Raw genomic sequence first — 24210 nt, 5'->3', positions numbered from 1 at the left:
AAAAAAAAAAAAAAAAAAAAAACCTCATTCTTCGATGTATTAGCAGGAGGGTTGTAAGCAAGACACAAGAAGTAATTCTTCTGCTCTACTCCGCGCTGATTAGGTCTCAACTGGAGTATCGTGTCCAGTTCTGGGTACCATATTTCAGGAAAGATGTGGACAAATTGGAGAAAGTCCAAAGAAGAGCAAGAAAAATGATTAAAGGTCTAGAAAACATGACCTATCAGGGAAGATTGAAAAAATTGGTTTTGTTTAGACTGAAGAGAAGACTGAGGGGGGACATAACAGTTTTCAAGTACATAAAAAATAAGCAAATTGTTAGAAGGAGGAGGGAGGAAAAAAATCTTCTCGTTAACCTCTGAGGCTGGGACAAGAAGCAATAGGGTTAAATTGCAGCAAGGGCAGTTTAGGTTGTACATTAGGAAAAACTTCCTGTCAGGATAGTTAAGCACTGGAATAAATTGTTTTGGAATCTCCATCATTGGAGATTTTTTAAGAGCAGGTTAGACAAACACCTGTCAGGGATGGTCTAGATAATACTTAGTCCAGCCATGTGTGCAGGGGACTGGACTAGATGACCTCTCAAGATCCCTTCCAGTCCTACGATTCTATGATTCTGTGACATTGGAGAGCCCTGGAGAGGGCCTGTCTCAGGGGGGAAAGCGCTCCTCTATCTATTCCCCTATCTCTGCATCCCCCCCCCCCCCCCCCCCCCCCATTCCCCTTTTCCCCCTGGCCCCCCCCCCCCGGCCACCCCCCCCATCATACCACCACAGAGGGCTGCGTACTAGTAAAGGAGGGTAATTTGTTCCGGTGCTTTGCTACCCGTATAATTAGGAAGTTTTTCCTAATGTCTAACCTAAATCTCCCTTGCTGCAATTTAAGCCAATGACTTCTTGTCCTGTCCTCAGTGAATATAGAGAGCAATTTATCCCCTTCCTCTTTATAACAACTTTTTATGTACTTGAAGACTGTTTTATTATGTTCCCCCATAGGCTTCTCCTCTCTAGACTAAACAAACCTAACTTTCTCACTCTTTCCTCATAGCTAAGTCCCTACCAAATTCACAGTCCATTTTGGTCAACTTCACTGTCATAGGATTTTAAATATCATAAATTTCATGATTTCAGTTAATTAAATCTGAAATTTCACGGTATTGTAATAGTAGGGGTCCTGACCCAAAATGGAGTAGTGGGAGGTTACAAAGTTATTGTAGGGGGATTGCGATATTCCCACCCTTACTTGTGCTCTGCTGCTGGCGGCGGCACTGCCTTCAGAACTGGGTGGCTGGAGAGTGGCGGGTGCTAGCCAGGAGTCCAGCTCAGAAGGCAGTGCCACCGCCAGCAACAGCGCAGAAGTAAGGGTGGCATGGTATGGTATTGCCACCCGTACTTCTGTGCTGCTGCTGGCGGGGCGCTGCCTTTGGAAGTAGGTGCCTGGCCAGCAGCTGCCTCTCTCCAGCCACCCGTCTCTGTAGGCAGTGCAGAAGTAAGGGTGGCAATACCACGACCCCACCTACAATAACCTTGCAACTCTCTCCCCCCCCCCCCCCCCAGTGACCTCCATTTGTGTTAGGATCCCCAGTTTGAGAAACGCTGGCTCTCCTCGGTGAAATCTGTATAGTATAGGGTAAAAGTACCAGATTTCACGGTCCTTGATGCATTTTTCTCGGCTGTAAATTTGGTAGGGCCCTACTCAGAAGTCATTTTCTAGACCTTTAATCATATTGGTTACTCTCCTCTGGACTTTCTCCAATTTGTCCACATCTTTCCTGAAATGTGGTGGCCAGAACTGGACACTGTACTCCAGTTGAGGACTAATCAGCACAGAGTAGAGTGGAAGAAGTACTTCTCAAATCTTGTTTACAATACTCCTACTAATACACCCTAGAACAGCAGTTCTCAAACTGTGGGTTGGGACCCCAAAGTGGGTTGTGACCCCATATTAATGGGGTCGCCAGGGCTGGCTTAGACTTGCTGGGGCCCAGGGCCAAAGCTGAAACCCAAGCTCCACTGCGCGGGGGCTGAAGCCCGAGCTCCAACCCCAGCCTCTGGTTAGAAGTCCCCTGCCTGGGGCTGAAGCCCTGGGGGCTTCGGCCCCCTGCCTGGGGCAGAGGGGTCAGGCTTTGACTTTGGTCCCACCACTCAGGGTAGCAGGGCTCAGGCAGGCTCATGCTTTGTTCCCCCCTCGTGGGGTTGTGTAGTAAATTTTGTTAGAAGGAGGTCACGGTGCAATGAAGTTTGAGAACCCCTGCCCTAGAATGATGTTCAGGGTTCTTATTTATTTATTTATTTATTTATTTATTTATATATATATATTTGCAGTATTATTACATTGTTGACTTTTGTGATCCATTATAACCCCCAGATCCTTTTCTGCAGTACTCCTTCCTAGGCAGTCATTTCCCATTTTGTATTTGTGCAATTTATTGTTCCTTCCGAAGTGGTGTACTTTGCATTTGTCATTATTGAATTTCATCCTGTTTGTTTCAGACCATTTCTCCGGTTTGTCAAGATCATTTTGAATTCTAATCCTGTCCTTGAAAGCGCTTACAATCCCTTCCAGTTTGGTATCATCCACAAATTTTAAGTGTACTTTCTGTGCTTTTATCTAAATAATTTATGAAGATATTGAATAGAACCAGACCTAGAACAGATCCCCATGGGAGCCCACTTGATATGCCCTTCTACCTTGACTGTGAACCATTGATAACTACTGTCTGAGAATGGTATTCCAACAAGGTGATTATCCACTTCGTTGTCAGTTCATCTAGGCTATATTTCTCTAGTTCACTTATGAGAAGATCATCTGAGACAGCATCAAAAGCCTTACTAAAGTAGAGATTTATCACATTTGCTTCCCCTGCATCCAGAAGGCTTGTTACCCTGTTAATCTAAACTTAAGGTTATTAATGAAACACAACAGTAAAAATTTGAGAAACTCACTTTGTGCTATGCTACAAGCAAAGCAGAGAACAAAATGTGGGCATAACAGCCAGGTGAGGGCTCAGAAATTTAAAGGGCATTGGCAACAAATTCTTATCCTCCATTCTTCCTCTCCTCCTCCCCCTCCCTCACCCCCCGCCCTTTTGCCCTTCGGCATTGTAAGCATTAAAAGTTTTCCTTTGTTTATTACTTTGCAGAGAGACTCAGTGAGTCCTCTCACAACTATAAGTGCAGATTAATGGGCGCAAACTAGTTTCTTCCTCTGCCTGAGTATTTAAATCACAGAGGCACCAATTCTGCTGAGGAGAATTTCCAAAATACTTTCAAAGGAATATGGATATAAGTTTGAATAACTTCATGTAATATATACGGGTTAAAATTTCAACAAATTATAGTGCTCTATTCCAGTTCTACCAGTTGGTTTACTTGTCTCCAGTGGTGTTGGCATCACAAAAAATGCTATTTTACACTGTAGATTTTTGCTGCTGCAAAAATTTGTTGGAGAACTCTGATCTGTTCATTTCTCTGCTTCATAAACATTTTCTTTACCATTGACCCATATTTTTTTCCCATATTGGAGTGAGCAGTTTACTTATATTTCCTGTCAGAACCATTCACTTAGCATGCCGTCGCTCATGGAGGGGGTGGTGTGTGTGTGTGTGTGTTTGGGTTTTTTTTTGTTTTTGTTTTTAAGTATGTACATGGTTATTTAAGGCTAGATTTTGCCTGGCCTTTGATGTAGATGCCCCTTACTCACTACTTGTCTGCCCTGCATGCGGACCAGATGGAATAACAGCCCCAGCACTGTTCGGCAGTAGAGAATGCTCAATACCCCAGAGGATGGGAAAGGACAAATATATACTTATTGTACCAGCCAGCAGTTTGCACCTTTATAGTGATGTAGTAGCATATGCACAGACGCTGCATGCCCTGGAGTTCTGAGAGGCGTTATCCCATGGGGCTATACAGCTGTGTGCAGCCTTGTGCTATGGTCTGTGATTGAAAGACACAATCTAACCCATTAAAGTTATTGATGCTTTACTAAAATTATCTTATACTTTTTTTGCCCAACTTTTGCTCAAGATCTTGAAGTTAAATTTTTGAATGTGGTCAGTATTAAAGTACAGTACTTACAAAATCATTATGGTATTATATAAACAAAACCATCTTTAAGGATCAACAGAATATGGAGAGGGCGAGGGAACTTCTGGATAATTGAATGACTAACTAAATGGATCCTGTCACCTCTTTATCCTTCGGTTAAATACGGGCTAGGTTGGTAGTGGACCAAAACAAGTCATTTTAAAAAGTTGGATTTTGCCAACAGTTACTGCACATGAATAACTAAGATACCATTGTTCTCGCCTTATACTAATAATAAGAACTAACTCTGGTATCTGTTGGTAACTTTTGATGGTGATCAGAGTTTCAAATGAGCTTATCTGTTTGCAGTTCATGGTATGTTGGTAGGAATATCACAAACCTCTATAACTGGCATAAATTGGCACCTGTATGATCATTTCTGCAGAGGCCATTGATTGTATGAGCATAAACATAGGTTTGAACAATGTAGCAGCTTGCAGTCCTGCTGGTTGAACTTTATCTGGTCAGCAGACAAATGTATCACTCAGTCCCCTCCATGTCAGACAGTCTTCACAGAGGGTCATTCCCCATCTTCGTAGCAATTGGGGCAGACTGGATCTTTGGTCTGAGCCTAGGTTTAGGATCACTCCCTCAAGAAGAACTCGCCAGAATTTTCTGCCTCTAAGTGGCACACAAGACAGATTCCAGGTCTCCTTTGGAGCAGAGCTTGCAGAGAAAGCAGGAAAGTGTTTGTTTGTTTGTTTGTTTTTGTTTGTTTGGAGCCTCCTTAGGCTCAGGGAAAGGTAAGATCTCTCCAACCTCCCAAAACAACCCTCAGGAAGAAATTCCCACTCCTGGCCAGCACGTAGGCAAGATCCATGTTGAGATGACTGAGACGGCCACAAAGCATTCCCCCTTTCCACAAGTTGTTTTACCTGCAAGGCTTTGACTGCCATGAAAGGTGCCAACTCCTGTGACTTCTTGAAGTCACCAGTGAGTCACTTTTCTCTGGTGGCTCTGGCTCATTCCTCATTCAGTGAAGTTGACCCCCTTAGCCTGAACCCAGCATCAGGAAGCATCATTGGGTGAAATGAGTCAGATTCCCTTCCTTGGGTGATGGGCCTATCTCCTCTCCCCTTCCAGCCCCTGAGGTCCCACAGGAGGTCATAAATTATCTATTTTCTTTAGGGAGACTTGCCTGCAGACGGTCCTTTCAATCTTCCTGGTAAATCACTCTTGCCCCTCACAGGGGGTTTGGCCCAGTACCGGTGAAGGATATTGCTCAAATCATCTCTTTAAAAGAGCAACATAAAGTCTTAAAATCTATTATGAGAGAGTCTCCCCTCTAGATCCTCTAAAGTGCAGGAGACCTCTCTAAAGCTGAGGTGGTCTGCAATGCTATTACAGGGCCTTCCATCCACACTGTCTCAAACACTGTAGAGTCAACATCCTCAACCCCAATGATGCAGGTTTGGTAAAGAAGGGCCTTAAGGAACAGGAGGCCTCAGTAGTCCTTAATTTCCATTTCAATAATACAGTAAAAGTTGTGTTATCCGGCACTTTACCAACCGGAAAGGTCTAGAAACCGGCATTTCTGATATCCATTAAAAGTCCGGTTGGCTTGGGGTCGGCAGGCTCCCTACCTGGCTCCGTGTGGCTCCCCAGAAGTGGCGACATGTCCCTGCTGCTCCTAGGCTGAGGAACAGCCACAGGGGCTCCGGGCGTTGCCCCGCCCCGAGCACTGGCTCTGCAGCTCCCATTGATCAGGAACCGTGGCCAATGGTAGCTGCGGGGGCGGCGCCTCCGGGCAGGGGCGGCACCTGTGGGCGGGGGCAGCATGCAGAGCTGCCTGGCCGCGCCTCCGCCTTCGAGCAGCAGGGACACGTCGCCACTTTCAGGGAGCCGCCTGAGGGGAGCCCCGCCCAGATCCGGCACCACAAAGCCCCTCTCATGCCTCAACCCCCTGCCGTGAGCCCCTCCCGCATCCAGACTCCCTCCCAGAGCCCGCATCCCCTCCCATGCCCCAGCCCAGAGCCCTCACCCAAACTCCCTCCCTCTTAGTTAACTGGAATTTTTGACTTACCTGCACTCCCCATTTATCCAACATGCCGGATAACAAAGTTTTTACTGAACATGGTTGAATTGTCCCTCCCTGGCGATGGTGGTGATGGCTTATTGCTTTCTGCATTGCACTGCATGGAGGGGATTGAGAAAGTGAAAGTTTTGCCTTACCTATGAACATTCATTCTAGGACTCCATGTCAGATAATTTGGCCCATGTAGGGATTGCATAGGGTTGTTTTGTCTGACTATTGCTCACTTGTTAAGTGGTTTGAAGGGGAAGGATGGTGTTCCTCCAGGAAGCCCCAAAATTTCATGTCAAGGCTCTGCTGCAAATTATTTGAGTTAAATAGCTCTCTTATAGTTAGTATTTTTCAGCTTTGGAAGCTGTCCTGAAGTTATTCCTGAGGGGTGATCCTAAACCCAGACTCAGAACAAAGATTTAGTCTGCCTCCAGAGAATGCCCCACTATGAGGACTCTGACATGGAGTGTCCTTGAATGAAAATTCACAGATAAGACAGAATTTTCCCTTTCTCCAGCTTCATGTGTCTGTACGTGAGTTGATTTCTCTGCTCTGTGTTCTCCCCAAGGACTTATTTTTTTACCCCTTCTAATACTCATCAAACTCTGTCCTTCTGATTTTTGTTGGCCCTTCTCTGAAGGGATGACCATTTCTTGCCCTCAAAGAATGCTTCTGTTGAGGAGGGAGGAATTTCTCATCTGTTGTCTTTATCAGATAATACTCATGAAGGATTTTGTCTAACATTCAATAACTTTTTAAAAAATGCGACCATCTGATGCATGTAATCCATGTTCACAAATTTCACAGGATTATTTTTATTTTAAAGACAGCATTTATAACCTGTGACTTTGAAACTGAGATAAGAAAATTATTTTAAGTAGGAGGGAGAATGTGTGCCCCATGATTATCTTGCAGCAAAACTCACTAACTTGTTGGACAACTTAATCAGATGAAGCTGAGTTTTCTTTTTTTCTTTTAAGAAACTTGTATAATCATTCAAGAGCTCAAAAACTGACAGGAACAGGAGTGGAAATGAGACTTCTGTTCCGTTTCTACCTTTTCTCATGCAAATGTTGCTACTAAGAAAGTTCAACTAACTACTTTTCAGGTGACTCAATATAGTCTTTCTAAAGACATTACAATCTCTGTCAAACTATATTCTTGAGCTGGTAGTCTGAGAGCTCTCTTACATTATCACAGATGGTTTTTTTTGTTTTTGTTTTTTTTAAAGTCCAGTCTGTTTGTGTATCACCTTTAAGTGTATGACATAAAACTGATGAAAGAAGCAAATTTAAGGTAAAGTGTGGACATACTTTTCCAGCCACACCTAATTATTTGTGTATCAGAGACTGTCATGTAAAAGACACAACAGCATAATATAAAAATCTTTATCTTGTTTTTAGTCAGCATTTAACTATTTAAAAAAATGTATTTTATTTTTAAACACAAACTATCCACTGATTAACTGCATTCTTACCAGTGATTCTACATATACTACCTTGCTGGTTTCTTCTAATATGATGGCGTAATGTCAATAAGGTTTTGTTTGGTTGCTTTTTCTTCTGGCAGGTAAAGAAGGCTTTCTTTGCCTTGGTGGCAAATGGTGTTCGAGCAGCTCCACTGTGGGAGAGTAAAAAACAGAGTTTTGTAGGTAAGGAGAGCTGGTGTTTTTCAGCGGGGAGTTAATGTGCGGTTGCGGGGTTGTGGTAGAGAAAGGAGCCAACGCTAGCTGTGTTGTGTTGTATATCCTGGAAATGCATCTGGTGGTGAGTTTTCTTACTCCTCCAGCAGGTTGAAGTGTTGCTAATTCCTGTGACTTTATCGTGAGTCTCTCAAAACGTGGTGATTTTTTTTCTTCTTAGAGCTTCAGCTGCTGAACTCAGGTAGCTACATGAGAATCTCCACTTTCATTTAAAAATAAAAGTAACGTTCCAGATCTCATGGGTTGCAGACAAGAACTTGAAGACATGAACCACAAGGGCTCAAAAAACAGAACACACACTTTTTGAAATTTCATGATTTTGATGGGCCTGACTCATGACTTTTTAGAGCACTTGGGTTTGGAAATACTAGGTAAGCCTGACCAGTGAGATGTGGGGCCCCAACTGGTTGGTTGCTTTCTTATGTTTACCATTCCAGGGGTTGGGAATTGGAGGGTGTAGCATGAGACCTCAAAGGCAGAATACTGAGGCAGGGACTTTCAGAGGCACCTAAGGGAGTTAGGAACCCAACTGCCAATGGATTTCAGTGGGAATTGGACACCTAATTCCCTTAGACTTTTCTGAAAATGCCAGCCTAAAAATCTAGCTGGTTTTCAGGGCACCTTTCAAATCCCTTTCATTTACATTTTAAATATATAAATATTCTCAGCAAAAAATAGCCTTTTACAATAACTGACAAGTAAGATTTTTAATCATCTCAAGAGATGTAACCTGGGTAATGCTAGTTGTCCATTCTGAAGGAGTAGTGTTTCACCAACGTTTTAAGATTCTCTTTTCCAGTCTTAACTAATATACATAAAGGCTGACTAGCCCAATGAAAATGTTCTTCAAACTGGAAGCATTGTTTACTATACATACAGCTGGGCCAGCCATAAAGTCTACCACCTTACCTACTTATCTACTTACCTTCTTCACTGTCATCACTTTCCAATATGCATGCGTGACTGCACAGTAACATGGTGATGATCTCCTCGAAGGCTTTGATGTACATAGAAAAAAAATGTAGCGTTAAGCCCAACTGCTTATTTGCTTCAGAGTCTACTATAGATGAAGTAAAACTCCCCAATTTGTGTATTACAGGTAACATGTAAAGAAACAAACTGGATTTATGTTCTTGTGTTGCTTTGTGGTGAATAAAGAAGGCCTGAAAGGTCTCTTTACCCCCATAAAAAGACACAATCCAATTTTTTCCCTTTAAATTAATTTACTTCACTGTCTTATTTTAATATCCTAGTAAGCTGTTCAGAATACATGTATATCTCAAACTGTGTTCTGTATGGATTGCAGAGCAAAAAAGCATTAAACACAGAACTACTGTGGAATGCTATAACTTAGGTTCATCCTGAGAGGGCTAGAAATGCATTTGGCTCCTTATATTGCTATTTAGAAGCCATAGCCGCTTTCTTTAACACTTCTTTAATTTTGGAATATAGCATTATGTCAATATCACATTTGAAAAACAGGATCATAGTGACAGTTATAAATACTTTCTGTGTAACCTGACATGTAGATTGAGAGGTTCTTGGAAATAGATTATAAAGATATTTTATAAAGAACTTAATATTTCAAAGCCATGGGAAGCACTAGTAATTTTATGAAGGACTGTGTGCCTTGATCAATGCTGAATTTTGATTTCGGCTCATCTCAGATTTCTGGTCAATTAAAGTTGACTTCTAGAAATTGACATTTTCCCCCTGAACACTTGTTCATATGTCTTTCAGAAGTTCAGCTGTAGGAGTAGTAATCAGTCAGGTGGAATGATATTTGCTCAGTTTGTAGGACTTCAGTACAATAAAAAAACATTGTTTTTGATAACTTGGTATTACTGATGGAAATTGCATTATTCTATATACCTAAGGATATGATGGACTGTCACTTAGCCTTTTAAATTATAACTGGATATCTTTCCAGAAAATATGGTATAGTTCAAACAGAAGTTGTGATCTTGCTGCAGCAATTATTGAGTGATGTTGTTTGGCCTGTGTTATACAGGAAGTCAGACTGGCTGACCATAATCTCTTCTGGTCTTAATATCTATGAATCTACCTACCGCTTGTATTTTCTTTAAGTGAATGTTGGACTCACAAAAGAGACTAGTAGTGGACCTGAGTCCCAAACTGCATAACTGGATTTTGAAACCTTTTATCTTCCCCTCCCCCCCCTCCAAAAAAAAAAATGCAGGGGCAGGGGGGTGGGAAGCAATCCTAGTTCAGGGTTTTGTTTGACTAAAACTGTTAGAGAAAAGGGCCAGCTGCAATATCCAGATCCGGGGGTTTGGTTCCAGCTTCTACCAATACAGAGTCTATTCTTTCTGTTATAGTCTATTGTGTCAGTGCTAACTTGGAGAATTTAGTATGCACGCTTTTCAAATGATTGGCCATTTATAAAACTCTTAAAGTGTTGTGTTCAATTACTCCACAATGTGAACTACACCAGCTTAGAAGTAAATATTTTAAAAAACATAAAAACATACTTCAGATAATTTTCAGATGCCTTTTCTAAATGCTGTTATATTTTTTTCCACTTGTTACAGGAATGTTAACAATTACAGATTTCATTAATATACTGCATAGATACTATAAGTCTCCAATGGTAAGTACCATATCAGGCTTTAATTGTATTATTAACAACCATAGCATGCATCAATGCAAATCAAAAGCATTGAAAATTTATTAAAATTTGTACAGCCTTTAGGAGCGTAACTTGCTATAGAAATGCTTTATTGTGCTTTTGAGAGGAAAGGATGGCTTTGTGGTCAAAGCATTGGACTGGGACTCTGGTTAAATTTCCAGCTCTGCCACAGACTTGCTGTGATCTTGGGCAAATTGCTTAGCCCCTCTCTGCCTCAGTTTCCCATCTGTAAAGGTGGGTAACATTTCTTTCCCATTTGCCTTTTCTAGTTATACTCTTCGAGGCCTGGACTGTCTTGTGTTATGTGTGTATGGTGCCTGCCACAGGGGGGCCATCATCTTGGCTGGATCTAGATACAGAATCTTGGTTGGTTTTGAACTTTAGGCACTATTAGAATCCTACTACTACTAAGACATCTTTTTTTTTTTTGGCGTAAAAGGTCTAATTAAACCTCAGTGTAAAATAGTGATTCTATGTAAAAGTGATTTAGTGTGAAAAGTACTTAGAAAAAATATTTGACCATAGTTGTTTAGAGTTTTATTGTACATTTGATTCAAAATAAGTGATTTGCACATGTTGAATCACATACAACATTATTCAGGTGGACAAAAAAAAGGGAGATTGGTGGGAGTGATGAGTTCTATAGATCGCACACTGATGAGGAAGGTGCCTGAGAGGCTCTGTGTTCAGGGCTAGCCCTGCCTCTCCAGCTCTGACAATCATGTCATGTAGGAGGAGGGCTTTAAAGAGGAGGAAACTGCAGTTAGCTAGGGGGAGAGGTCACCCAGAGTAGGAAACAGCTGTAGCAACTCCTGAAGCCATAGGTGGAATTCCCATCTAGGAGATCTCCTCCCCCAACCCTATGGGGAGTGCAGTGAACTGCCTAGGTAAGCCTGACAGAGTGAGCCCAATTCAGCTACCCAGCCAGAAGAACTCCTAGAAAACTGCTACTCAAATAGCCCTGAAGTAAATAAGTATTGCTGGCCTTTTCCGCCGTGAGTTGGCTCTGGGAAGAAGTTAATCTTGGGTGCATTGAAACATTTATTTTCCTTTTGATCCCCCATCAGCAGAGACATAAGAAGCCCTGCAAAGGGTGGGATCCCCTCGTGCAAGGATTAAAAACTGAGACCTATACATAAGCCACCCACAGTAGATAACTGGGCATGGCCAGCGTCTCCCACCATCTGGAAGGAAAACCTAAGGGGAGTTTTTTTTACGGGGGGAATCAACTAAAAGCAAAAACTTGTTTGTTTTGTTTTTTGTTTTGTTTTAAATTAAATTACTTGAAAAACTTGTCCTACACTTTTCACCATTTAATTTTTTTTTTTAGTCATTTGTTGCAAGCAGCTTGCAGCCCTCAGGGACCAAGTACAGGCTCCTGAGACCAGAGTAGCTGAGCTAGAAGAGCAAAGGGAGACAAATGTACATAGACGAGACTTTCTGGAACATAGTACAGTGGTCCCACCTTCAGTCTGATAGCCTCTGTGCTGTTGAGGAGGATGAAAGTCTTGGGGAAGGAGAACATCAAGCTGGAGCGGAGGGAAATGCTCCCATAGTAGGGACCCTTCTTCCGGATGATGTCATAGTATCCTCTCACACTAAGGATACCTCTCAAGGTGCAAGGACCCCTGTTATTAGGAAGAAATAGGTAATAGTAATGGAGGATTCAGTTATTAGAGATAGTTGAGTTTATGGTGACTGGAAGACGTACGTGGTAAATTGCCTGCCAGATGCAAAGGTTGCAGACCTCTTGAGACATCTAGACAAACTTACGTGCAGTGCTGGAGAGGAGCCAGTGATCATGATATACATAGGTATCAATGCCATAGGGAAAGGTAGGAGAGAGGTCCTGGAGGCCAGTTTTAGGTTGCTAGGTAAGAGATTGAAGTCCAGGACCTCCATGGCAGCATTCTCTGAAATACTTGTAGTTCCATGCCTAGGGCCATTTAGACAGGCAGAACTTGCAGGGTCTCAATGTGTGGATGACACAATGGTATTTGCAGCAGGGATTTAGGTTTATTAGGAACTGGGGTAAATTTTTGGAAAGGAGGAGCTTACACAGGAAGGATGGACTCCACCTAAACCAAAATGGAACTATATTGCTTGCATGCAAAATTAAAAAGGACTTAGAGGAGTCTTTAAACTAAGGGCTGGGGGAAAGCAGACAGATGTAGAGGAGCACACGGATCAGACAGAAACAGCCCTTAGGAGAGGATTTATTAAAGAGGATATTCTATCTACCTAGTCTAGTAAAGAGGAGAGGATAGAAGTTGATAAAGTATAGGTAGGAACTGAAGAGAAACAGTCAAATGAAAAAAAGTCCCATTACATTACATCACATGAAAGCAGACAACTAATATGGACAAATTTTATAAGTGCTTGTATACAAATGCAAGAAGTCTAAATACTAAAATAGGTGAACTTGAGTGCCTGGTATTAAATGAGGATATTGGTGTAATAGGCATCACAGAAATTTGGTCGAACAATTATAATCAATGGGGTTTGGTAATACCACAGTACAAAATATATAGGAATGTCAGAAAAGGTCGCACTAGTGGGGGAGTTGCATTATATGTGAAAGAAAGCATAGAGTCAAATAAGGTAAAAATCTTAAATGAATCAAACAGTACCATAGAATCTCTATGGATAGAAATTCCATGCTTGAATATTAAGAGTATAGCAGTAGAAATATACTACCGACCACCTGACCAGAATGGTGTCGGTGATTGTGAAATGCTCAGGGTGATTAGAGAGACTACAAAAACAGAAGCCTGAATAAGAAAGGGGGATTTCAGTTGTCCCCATATTGACTGGGAACATGTCACCTCAGGATGGGATGCAGAGAGAAAATTTCTAGACACTATTAATGACTGCTTCATGGAGCAGCTAGTCCTGAAACTCACCAGGGGAGAGGCAATTCTTGATTTAGTCCTAAGTGGCACACAGGATCTGGTCCAAGAGGTGAATGTAGCTGAAGCACTCAATAATAGCGACCATAATGTAAATAAATGTAACATCCTTGTAGAGGAGAGTACCAGAGAAACCCACCACAGTAAGCATTTAACTTCAGAAAGGGGAAGTACATAAAAATGAGGAGGCTAGAAATGGAAATTAAAAGGAACAGTCACAAGAGTGAAAGGCCTGCAACCTGTACCGTAAGAGAGGCTCAAACTATATGTATACCCCAAATAAAAAAAGCAGGAAGAGGACCAAAAAAAGTCTCCACAGCTAAACAATAGCGTGAAAGGCAGCTAAAGGTCAAAAGACATCTTTTAAAAATTGGAAGTCAGATCCTTTCTATTTTCCTCAGTAGGAACATAAACTCTGGCAAATCAAGTGTAAAAGTATAGTTAGGCATGCCAAAAAAGAATTTGAAGAGCAACTAGCAAATGACACACAAACTCTCTGCAAATTTTTTTTAAAGTTTATCATAAGCAGGAAGCCTACCAAACAATAGTGGCATTACTGGATGACCAAGGTGCTAAAGCAGCACTCAAGAAAGACAATGCTGTTGTGTAAAAGCTAAATGAATTCTTTGCATCAGTCTTCACTGCAGAAGATGTGAAGGCGATTCCCAAACCTGAGCCATTCTTTTTAGGTGACAGATTTGAGGAACTGTCCCAGATTGAGGTGTCAGTAGAGGAGGTTTTGGAATAAATTGATAAACTGAACAGTAATAAGTCACTAGGACCAGATGGTAGTCACCCAAAAGTTCTTAAGGAACTCATGAAATTGAAAAACTACTAATTGTGGTATGTAATCTATTGCTTAAATCAGCCTCTGTACCAGTTGACTAGCAGATAACTAATATAACAAGGATTTTTTTTTTAAAAGGTGCCAGAGGTGATCCTGGCAATTACAGGCCAGTAAGTCTGACTTCAGTACCAAGCAAATCAGTTGAAACCATAGTAAAGAACAGAATTATCAGACATATAGATGGACAGGATATGTTGGGGAAGAGTCAACACTGCTTTTGTAAAGGGAAATCATGCCTTACCAATCTATTAAATTATTTGAGGGAATCAACAAGTATGTGGTTAAGTGTGATCCAGTAGATACAATGTACTTGGACTTTCAGAAAGCCTTTGACAAGGTCTTCATCAAAGACTCTTAAGCAAAGTAGGAGTCATGGGATAAGAGGGAAGGATATCTCCTCCATCAGTAACTGGTTAAAAAATAGGAACCAAAAGGTAGGAATAAAGCATGTTTTCACAGTGGAGAGATGTAAATAGCAGGGTCCCTCAAGGATTTGTATTGGGACCAGTGCTGTTCAATGTATTCATAAATGATCTGGAAAAATGGATAAATAGTGAGGTGTGGCAAAGTTTGCAGATGATAAAAAATACTCAAGATAGTAAGTCCAAAGCTGACTGGAAAGAGTTACAAAGGGATCTCACAACACTGGGTGACTGGGCAACAAAATGGCAGATGAAATTCAGTGTTGATAAATACAAAGTAATCCATATTGGAAAACATAGTCCCAGCTATACAAAATGATGGAGTCTAAATTAGCCATTACCACTCAAGAAAGAGATCTTGAAATCATTATGGATATTTCTGTGAAAACATCTGCTCAGTGAGCAGTGACAGTCAAAAAAGCTAACAATGTTAGGAACCATTAGGAAAGGGATAAATAATAAGACAGTAAATACTATAATGCCACTGTATAAATTCATGGTATGCCCACACCTTGAGTACTATGTGCAGTTCTGGTTGCCACATCTCACAAAAATATATTAGAATTGAAAAAGTATGGAGAAAGGCAACAAAAAAGGTTAGGGGTATGGAGTAGCTTCCATATGAGGAGTGGTTTTAAAAATTGGGACTGTTCATCTTGGAAAAGAGATGACTAAGGGGGAATATGGTGGAAGTCTATAAAATCATGTATGATGTGGAGAAAGTGAATAAGGAAGTATGTTTACATGATAAATAATACGGTAACTGAGTTACATGTGTGCTGATGTCTGTTGTGTTTGTGGTAGAACTCAGCCAAAGTAACTTGAACCAATCAGTTCCAGACATTCAGTTTGACTGGAGCTAGCTATGTTTTAAAACTCCCATTAGCTATCTTGTTTACATATACACTCATGTGCTTGCCATTTTCTTGCTGCTGCTGCGTCCCAATTGCCCAAATCAATTATTAGCTTACTTTAAAAAAAAAACAACCTCCCACATTTTTGTCTTGTTACAAAATAACAAGGAATAATTGGGTAAAATCACAATTGAAGTAGGTTTTGCAAAACTGGTCAAACCACTTCCATTTTGCAGTTAACACAAGGGATTTTATTTACTGTATTGGCTGCAAGGAGTTTGACACAAGGTACTGTCACCATTTTAAGAAACTAACAACTAGAATTTTTCTTGGTGACTTACAGTAGAACAACAATTTGGAGGGACTGTTCATTGAGAAGTAGTAGTTTCCATATTGTAATATTAATTCTCAGCTTTTGGTAATACCAGTTTATCTTTGCATAGAGTATATTATCTGAGAGCCAAATTCTGCTCCCCTTACTTAAATTATGTAGCACCCTATTCCACAAGTAGTCCCATAGACTAGACTTAAAATGGAGCTACTTGCATAGTAAGGGGCTAGTCAACCAGAGTAAAGGTGGCAGAATTTGGTCCTAAATGGTTAGTACAGAGTCTCCTACAAAATCTCTGTATATTTTAGTATTGTGGTGCTCCTGTTCTAGTAAAAATAAATTGTCTTAATGTATTTTTCTTAAACAACTGTAAACCAGTCTTTAACATTAATAACACCACTTAGGACCAGATTGTGCAACTGTTATTCTTACTGGTTTGCACTTGCACAAGTTAACCCATTGAAGTCAGTAGGACTACTTATGTAGCAAGGTATGACTCAAGATAAGTAAGGGTTACAGAATCTGCCCCTAAATTAATGATTTTTCTTTATGTAGCAGTTGAATGCAAATCCAGTATAACTGTAAATTTAAATTAGAATACTCTGAATTCTCTTAATTTTGTGAAGCTGGAGTTACTTCACTGCTTTGAATTAAGCTTGACAATCTTAAAATCATTGCGGTTTGTATATTTGTAAGGGCAATAAAAACCTCTTCTGCTGCTGTATTAATGCAACAAGTGAATTACATACATTCCACTTGAATTTTCTCCGAAGCCCAACATGTGTCATTGTGCAAGTATTGGATAACCTCTTTAAACCATTTATGAGGAAAGTTAGGGGAGTTTTTTACCTCAAATAAATGCATTTCTATTTTGCATAAAGGCATCAAAACACCATTGCCAAGGGATTTGTAGAAAGTTCAAGGCTTTTGCATTGCCACAAACATTCCTATAATTTCTCAAAGCATTCCTACCATCTGCTGCAACTGTCAACAAAAGTCAAACTATATTCTGAATCCTGAGCCAGGTTTTAATGCTTTAGGAATATTCTCTTCAAAATGTGGTCATAATAACAGGTGTAACTTCATCTCATCAGCCTTTAACAAGATTTCTGATGGCTTAGCTAGACTGAATCAAGCTGAAATATCTCACCTGTTTTGCTGTTTGCAAATACTCTGAAAACCAGTTTGTTTTACTTACATATATATCTTGCTTTTGTATTGCTTCTAGAAATGGTTCCTTTAGGTAATCTGTGTCAACTAGTCAGCATCTTCTGGCACATTTCAAGGGATGGCGATTGCAGGAATGATCATGTTTATGAGGGTGGCCCCTAGCAGTTTAGTGGTTTAATTTAGTAGATGAACTATCCTAATTTGCCCAATGCCTCTAAATACTAAAGTCTCAGGAATACCTGAAGATGACTCATGAGAGGGGTGAGGGCACCTTGGCCCAGAGTAGAGCCAGGGCCGTAGCTGTTATTGAGCCTCAAACTAACATGTCTAGACATGTCTAGGTTTTCTAAAGGTGGTAATCATGACTTAGCAATAATTGGTTCACAGACAAAGCTGCTAAAAGTATATTCAGGAAACTGTCAGTGAATTGCAGAAGGCCACTAACAACCTTGGGGAGGTCATATAACGATGTCTGGAGCCAGAGCTGCAGGAGGCTGCCATTTGAGCAACAAGAAATTGGGCAGTGTGACAGAGGCTGGGGAGGGCAAAAATGTGGTCTTCAGTAGGTTTTAATAATGAGAACAAAGCACCAGCTGTGGTTGAAAAATCATAACATTATCTTCATGCTTTCTCTTGTACAAGGGGAAATGAAGTCTTGTTACACTAATAAAATAATACCAACAGGATCTTATAAGGTAGATAAGGCAAAATGCCACATTTATTACAAAGAGAGAGAGAGAGAGAGAAATCAGGATGTGCAATTCAATATTATTTCATTACTATTCCTTATTCACTCACACACTCATTCATACAAGTGTTGCAGAGTTGTTATAGTTACCAGCTTAGAGGTTGCTCGTGGCAGAGTACTGGCCAGGTAGCCTACACACGAAGGTGGAGCTGAGTCCTTGTCAGATGCGCATCTGATGCTCCTGGAGGGTGGTTGCAAAACCAGACTCAAAATTTTCAGTTTTTAGAGTCTGTTCTTATAGGATTTTGTCCTTATACAAGTCTATGGGAATTGCTTCATCCTGCTGATGTTTGTTTGAGGTGATTATCAATCAGCAGGTGGCACATCCCTGATGTCTGAATGTCTGAGTATTATCTTGTTCTTCGGGTCTTCAGCCCTCCATCCGGGGGGGGGGGGGGGGCGGGGGGCACTTGGGTGGATTCTGGCCTGCCCTCCGGGGGTTATCTCTAGTCTGCATATTCTTTGGCCAATCGAGACTGAAGTTGTAATTCTTAGGCTGGCACTTCCCTGACCATTCATTCTTTATCTAAATCAATTTATCCTTTATCTAAATCAAGCATCCATTCACATACATCCTCTATTTTAACATACATTTATCACTTATTACTTTACTATTTCTTAACTTCCAGTAACTCTCAGGATGTTGCAAATCTACTTAAACTTTAACATACATAGCAAACAAATTATAAGCTGTGTTCTGTTTGGAAGAACAATTACAGTTGTTTTTGAGAACAGACTTTCTGTCTTAGGATGTGTTAACACAATTAGCAGTTTGGCCTTGCATGTTTCTCACAGAGAGGGAGGGACACAAAAATGGAAAAAGCGAGAGGCCTAAGCTGTGGGGAATTCAATTGAATTCAATCTTACCCCTTGTCTCTCTTGGCCTCAGACTTGTGATACACATACACGTTATGGTTCTAATACAGAAATTCCCTGGTCCAACAGTCTTACAGAATAAAAATTCAGCCATGTCCCCAGTTATTCCTTTAGGGGTATAACAAGGCTACCTTCTCTGCCTTTTGGACCACCATCACACACAGTCTGGACGCTTTCTAAGATTATAAGCACCAGTGTTATTTATTAGGTCCCCTCCAACAGTTCATCAGTACAGCCTTGTGCAGCAATATTTAAGTGCATATAAACTTGCCCCTTAGCCCACTTTCTGTAGAGGGAGAGGGAAAGATCCAGTATCCCCAGGCTCCTGTTAGCTTCCCCCTTGCACTTCCTTGCTATCTTTTAACTTTCCCCAGTTCATGGGTTCATTGTTATCATTAGCTTGTCAGCCTCCTGCCTAATTAAGTCATTGAGCACCCATCTCCCAATTAAGACGACTCCAGGGGCAATAGTTCGTTAGTTCAGTAGAGTGCTGGGTCAGTATTGTCACAAAGAGGAAAAGGCATTTACCTCAGTTTTCAGAGGGGTCGCCGTGTTAGTCTGTATCCGCAAAAACAACGAGGAATCCTTGTGGCACCTTAGAGACTAACAAATTTATTTGGGCATAAGCTTTCGTGGACTGAAACCCACTTCATCCGCTGCATGGAGTGAAAAATACAGTAGGCAGGTATATATATTACAGCACATGAAAAGATGGGAGTTGTCTTACCAAGTGGGGGGGGGGGGGGGTCAGTGCTAACGAGGCCAATTCAATCAAGGTGGAAATGGCCTATTCCCAACGGTTGTAATTCGCACTTTTATCCTTCATTACTGGGTCTTTTCAATGACTTAATACAGATAAACACTGTTCATCAATCTTCCTTTAAAAGTGACCTGCAAGGAGTTTTTTTAAAACTGGGGGGCTTGTGCACTTTTTTCTAAGATACAATATGCTATAATCACTTGGTATATGTCTTTAAACCTAGTGCTGGGAAGTGTTGCTCTTGTTTACTGTGTGTTAGGCCAGGTCTACACTAACCCCCTAATTCGAACTAAGGTACGCAACTTCAGCTATGTGAATAACGTAGCTGAAGTTCGAAGTACCTTAGTTCGAACTTACCTCGGTCCACACGCGGCAGGCAGGCTCCCCCGTCGACTCCGCGGTACTCCTCTCGTCTAGCTGGAGTACCGCAGTCGACGGCGAGCACTTCCTGGTTCGACTTATCGCGTCCAGACAAGACACGATAAGTCGAACCCAGAAGTTCGATCGCTCGCCGCCGAACTACCGGGTAAGTGTAGACCAGCCCTTAGTGCCAGTAAGTTCTGCTCTTCATGGGCCAGTATATTTCAAAAATTATGACCAACTTTGACTTTATGCAGTAGTGAATCTGCAGTAAAAAGTAAGGAAATAATTCAGATCTGAAAGTTATTGTTAAAACCTAACTTTCTTTTGCTTGGGATTGGACAATGTTTTAAGCATTATAGACTTTCATGTTTTCATTGTAGGTTCAGATCTATGAATTGGAGGAGCACAAGATTGAAACATGGAGGGGTGAGAACATTTCTATTAAGATCCATTGATGCCTGTTAAGGAAACTTAAAATTATCTCTGAAAATCGTTTTGGTTATTCATATACTTAAGCTGTCTCTTACTAAGATACTTGAATGAAAACAAGAAATATTTAGAGTTAGTCTGTTTGCTCACACTGCTTATTTTTGCACTTGAAATAATAATCTTGTCTGTATTGGTGGTGGTGGTAATAAACTCTAGTGAAAGAAAGGTCCTGTTTTCAGACTGACTTACAGAAGTCGTTTTTGTTTTAAAACACAAGTATCTTTTATAGGATGAGTAAATCTTAAACTAACTTGTTTGGATCTTGGTGGGTTTATATACTGTACCTTCTCCCAATAACACCTTCACAATCAATATTACAGTATCCTGCTTTGAAAGCTCTTAGTGTTCACTTGACGGTCACATCATGAGCTATAACTAATCGTTGTGTGAGAGCTTGAGAAGGACTTTGTTTAACTTCATGTCACTTAATGAACTGTTCCTAAATATAAACGCTCTCCAACTGCCTACGGTTTTTAAAATCTCTTAATAAATTGTGGTAGCAATTTCCAATATATTTTATAGTCATGAGCTAGTTACCTTTTAAAAATGACAACTTAGAAAAGAGAATTGTAAGCTAACATTTAATGATGTTGTATAGAGATGATTGTCATACAACATTTTATCATCACTTCATGCTGATTTAAAGGAGTTAAGCAAAACATTGAAAATCAAAAAGTTGATTAACTTTAAAATTGTCAACTTAGTCTTCTAAAAATCACCAGCTAAAAGTTCTTAGTGTTTGTTTCATATAAATCTAAATATAAAATCCACTCTTGATGCATGTGCACTCAAGATTAGCATGCTGGGGCCAGCTGACCCTGAGTTCCTCCTTACCACCCACCCAAGGCTGTGAGGAAGAGTGACACTGCTCGTAGTTTCTCTTGCAAGCTTAAAAAAAATTGTGTAAATAGTTATCTTCTTAGTATAGGCCTTGGTATTTAGGATAGATAGGTTTTAATGGGCTTCTGTTCTGGGTAGCAGGGCTTTTTATTCCTGGTACCAAACTACAGCCCTTATGGTTGAGCAAAAATATCTGTGGTGCAAATATTGTCCATCTTGTGAGGTGGCTATGTCCCTCAATGATGGACATACAAGATGCCTGTTATGCCTGAGTGGGGGCATATTACTGATACATGGACTGTTTGTCAGTCATTTTCTAAACACACTAAAAAGGCAATAGAGACTCACCTAAAACTTTTATCTGCTGGACAAATCAATGAGACCTGCCTCTGATCCAGGTAAACGAAATTTACCCAGATCTGAGCAGTCTTCCACCAGAAGTACCCGATAAGTGTGGACATTATGGCCAGCTCTAGAACTCCTCTTCTGAAGCATTCTTCTTCTGCTATTATTACCGAGTCCTCTTCAGTGACTGATTTGGTAGGATACAGCACCACTCTTCTAAAGAGCATATATACAGGTGTTAGGAACCTGGCAAAAAGAAAAGGCATAAATCACCTCAGCCTTCCTGGTACAAAGCTGAAGCTGGGATCCTCTGTCACCTAAAAAGACTCCATACACCGGTACCAGATAAGGAGCACCCTCAAAGCAGTCTCCAATATACACTGCACGGCACTGCCTTTGGGATGCCCAGTACTGACATCAAGGCTTTTACTGTTCCTGTACCAGCGACTTCCTAACTTTCTGAATTGTTGCTCACGGTACCAACAGTCTTGAGACAGAGATTCACTGTATTTGGGGGGGGGGGAAGCAAGGGGAGAAGGGGGAATCTACTTTTGTCTGCCCTCCCTGAGTCACAGTTGTTACCTTTGATTGTGGACATTCCCTTATCTGTACACACCACTGACATTTCCTCAGTACCGAGTAGGTCTTCTGGATCATCTAAAGATTTTCCTAGATCAGGACCTGGGATGCCTGCCAAATCAGCTCCACTATTGGAAGAAAAGTGTTCTTTCTTATCCACTTCAGACCGCACTGGGGAGGGTTCATTCACATGCTCCAAGATCTCTTTTATCTAGCCCTTCTACATCCAATAAGAAGTCCAAGGCTCAAAATTTACCCTAGTAGATATAGGGGATATAAGGAGGGGACCTGGTACCTTCCCTGTGGCCCTCAACTCGTTTAGCTTATAGCTGTCATTTATGGCCATTGTGGGCACTATGGGGCTTCCATCACACCAGAAAACCTTCCTCTGCCCTCTCCAGGGCCTATCTCCTTCCCTGAAGGTCCAACAGCGTTAGCAATCCCAGATGTCACTTGCTGATCCTCAACTATTACAAGTTTCTGATGAAAAAATCATCAGTAAGCTGAACTTGCCCCTGCTGCCATTTCATTGTCATCCCCTGACAAAGCTATGGTCCCATCTGCTCCATCACCCCAACAACTACAAGGCTTTTCAAGACCTTCTTTTGTCAGATGGCAGAGCCGTTAGGCATTACAGCTGAGTTAGTGCAAGAGAAATTCCATAAACAGTTACACATCCTGTGCACCTGAATGCCCGACAGACTGTCTATGCCACTCAGTGAAGGACTCTTATAACCTGCACGGTGCTTATAGCAGACTCCTGCATCTGTTCCACTGAAATCTAAAAAAGGTAGAGAGAAGGTACCAGGACTATCCTCAGACACTGTGGCAAGATTGATGGTAACATCTATGACAATGAAGTGGAGGCATTTTGAATACAATCCTCACAGATTCTCAAAGAAATACAGACTGCTATAGGAAACCTCCTTTTTAAGGGTTGTGATCTGTTCAGCAGAAAGTGGATGATGCGTTGTGCTCATCAGAGGACTCCCAGGCTACACTTGGGTTTTTGGGTCTATACACCCCACAACCCTGAAGAAAAGAAGCTTAGCAGCCCTATTCGAGGCAGGTTCCTTCTGCCCCCCTTTTAGCCTCTATACTAAAGACTGTAAGATCCACTGAGAAAGAAACAAAGAATACACAGATTATAATCAGGTAATTACCTGCATTCTTCCTTAGCGGCAGCAGTGTTTGTTTGATGATTAGCTGAGGGCTTCCCAAAATTACATACCTTTTCCCTATCTCATTTGGACACAGTTTATTTTCTTTTTTGGGAAGCTTGGACCAATATTGCCTCATACTCTTGGATCCTGGAAATTGTAGAGGTTGGATATTAGGTTGCATTTTAGATGTTTCCAGTCCTCCATCCACATTCCCCATCCCTTTTCAGTGATCCCTCTCAGAAGAGAATTACATCAGGAGATGTCCTACTTTGGGAGCAGTAGAAGTGCCTCTTCAATAAAGGGGGGAAAGTGTTTATTCCTGTTCCTTTTTCCTTGAACTGAAAAATAGGATGCTGCCCAGTTCTGAACTCAAGGAAACTCAGATTCATTCACGGAGGCAAGTTCAAAATGGCTACCCATTCCTTGAGTCTGTACCTTCAAGATATTGCCATGCTTTGATCCACTCAGCCCACACAAGCTCCTGAGATTCCTACTGGGGAGCTCACATTTCCAGTTCAGAGTCTTTCCATTTGGGTTATCAACAGACCCAAAGGTTTTCACAGAAAGTTTGGATAAAATGGCAGCGTACTTAAGGAGACATAAAAGTTTGTTCCTGCCTGAATGACCGGCTTGTTTGCGGGAGCTCATGTCTACAGGTAAGATGTCATTCATCACATCCTACAACTCTTGAGTCTTTTCTTCACAGAAATATATTAGAACTTGCAGCAATGTGTTTAGCTTGTGTAGTGTTTCTCCCTCTGATCCAAGGCAGAGTGGTGTAGAGAGTGAGAGACAAAACCACACCCAGCATTGTATGTGAGCAGGCAAGGAGGAGCACAATCATCTTTCTTGTCAGGAATTAGTCTGCTTGTGGAATTGGTGCATCCATCATCAGATCACTCTGATAGTTGTTCACCTTCCAGGACTACAGAACACACTAGCCAGATCACATGAGCAGGCAGTTTTCAGAAAACCATGAGTAGGACTCTTTATAATTCAGTCTTTCACAGGTGGGGTTACCCACACATGAATTTACCACAAGCACAAACAG

The 24210-nt window shown here is 41.2% G+C and overlaps 1 protein-coding gene across 8 annotated transcripts in view; it reads left to right on the top strand.

The window, feature by feature from the left end:
• Window positions 1–24210, top strand: part of PRKAG2 (protein kinase AMP-activated non-catalytic subunit gamma 2) — a 368891-nt gene that overhangs the window by 324052 nt on the left and 20629 nt on the right. For all 8 annotated transcript variants that reach the window (XR_003899816.1, XR_003899815.1, XR_003899817.1 and 5 more), the window contains 3 exons: window positions 7681–7762; window positions 10366–10424; window positions 20124–20169. Coding sequence is in view for 5 of the 8 variants with exons in the window: in XM_029911642.1 (XP_029767502.1) it covers window positions 7681–7762; window positions 10366–10424; window positions 20124–20169 (187 nt within the window). In the remaining 3 variants the exon portion in view is untranslated. The remainder of the gene's footprint in view (window positions 1–7680; window positions 7763–10365; window positions 10425–20123; window positions 20170–24210) is intronic.

The sequence above is a fragment of the Terrapene carolina genome, unplaced genomic scaffold (genome assembly GCF_002925995.2).
Source record: "Terrapene carolina triunguis isolate 2854851 unplaced genomic scaffold, T_m_triunguis-2.0 Scaffold111, whole genome shotgun sequence".
Taxonomy (NCBI): Eukaryota; Metazoa; Chordata; order Testudines; family Emydidae; genus Terrapene; species Terrapene triunguis.
The sequence above is the reverse complement of the archived record's forward strand: the minus strand, read 5'-3'. Positions and strand labels throughout refer to the sequence as shown.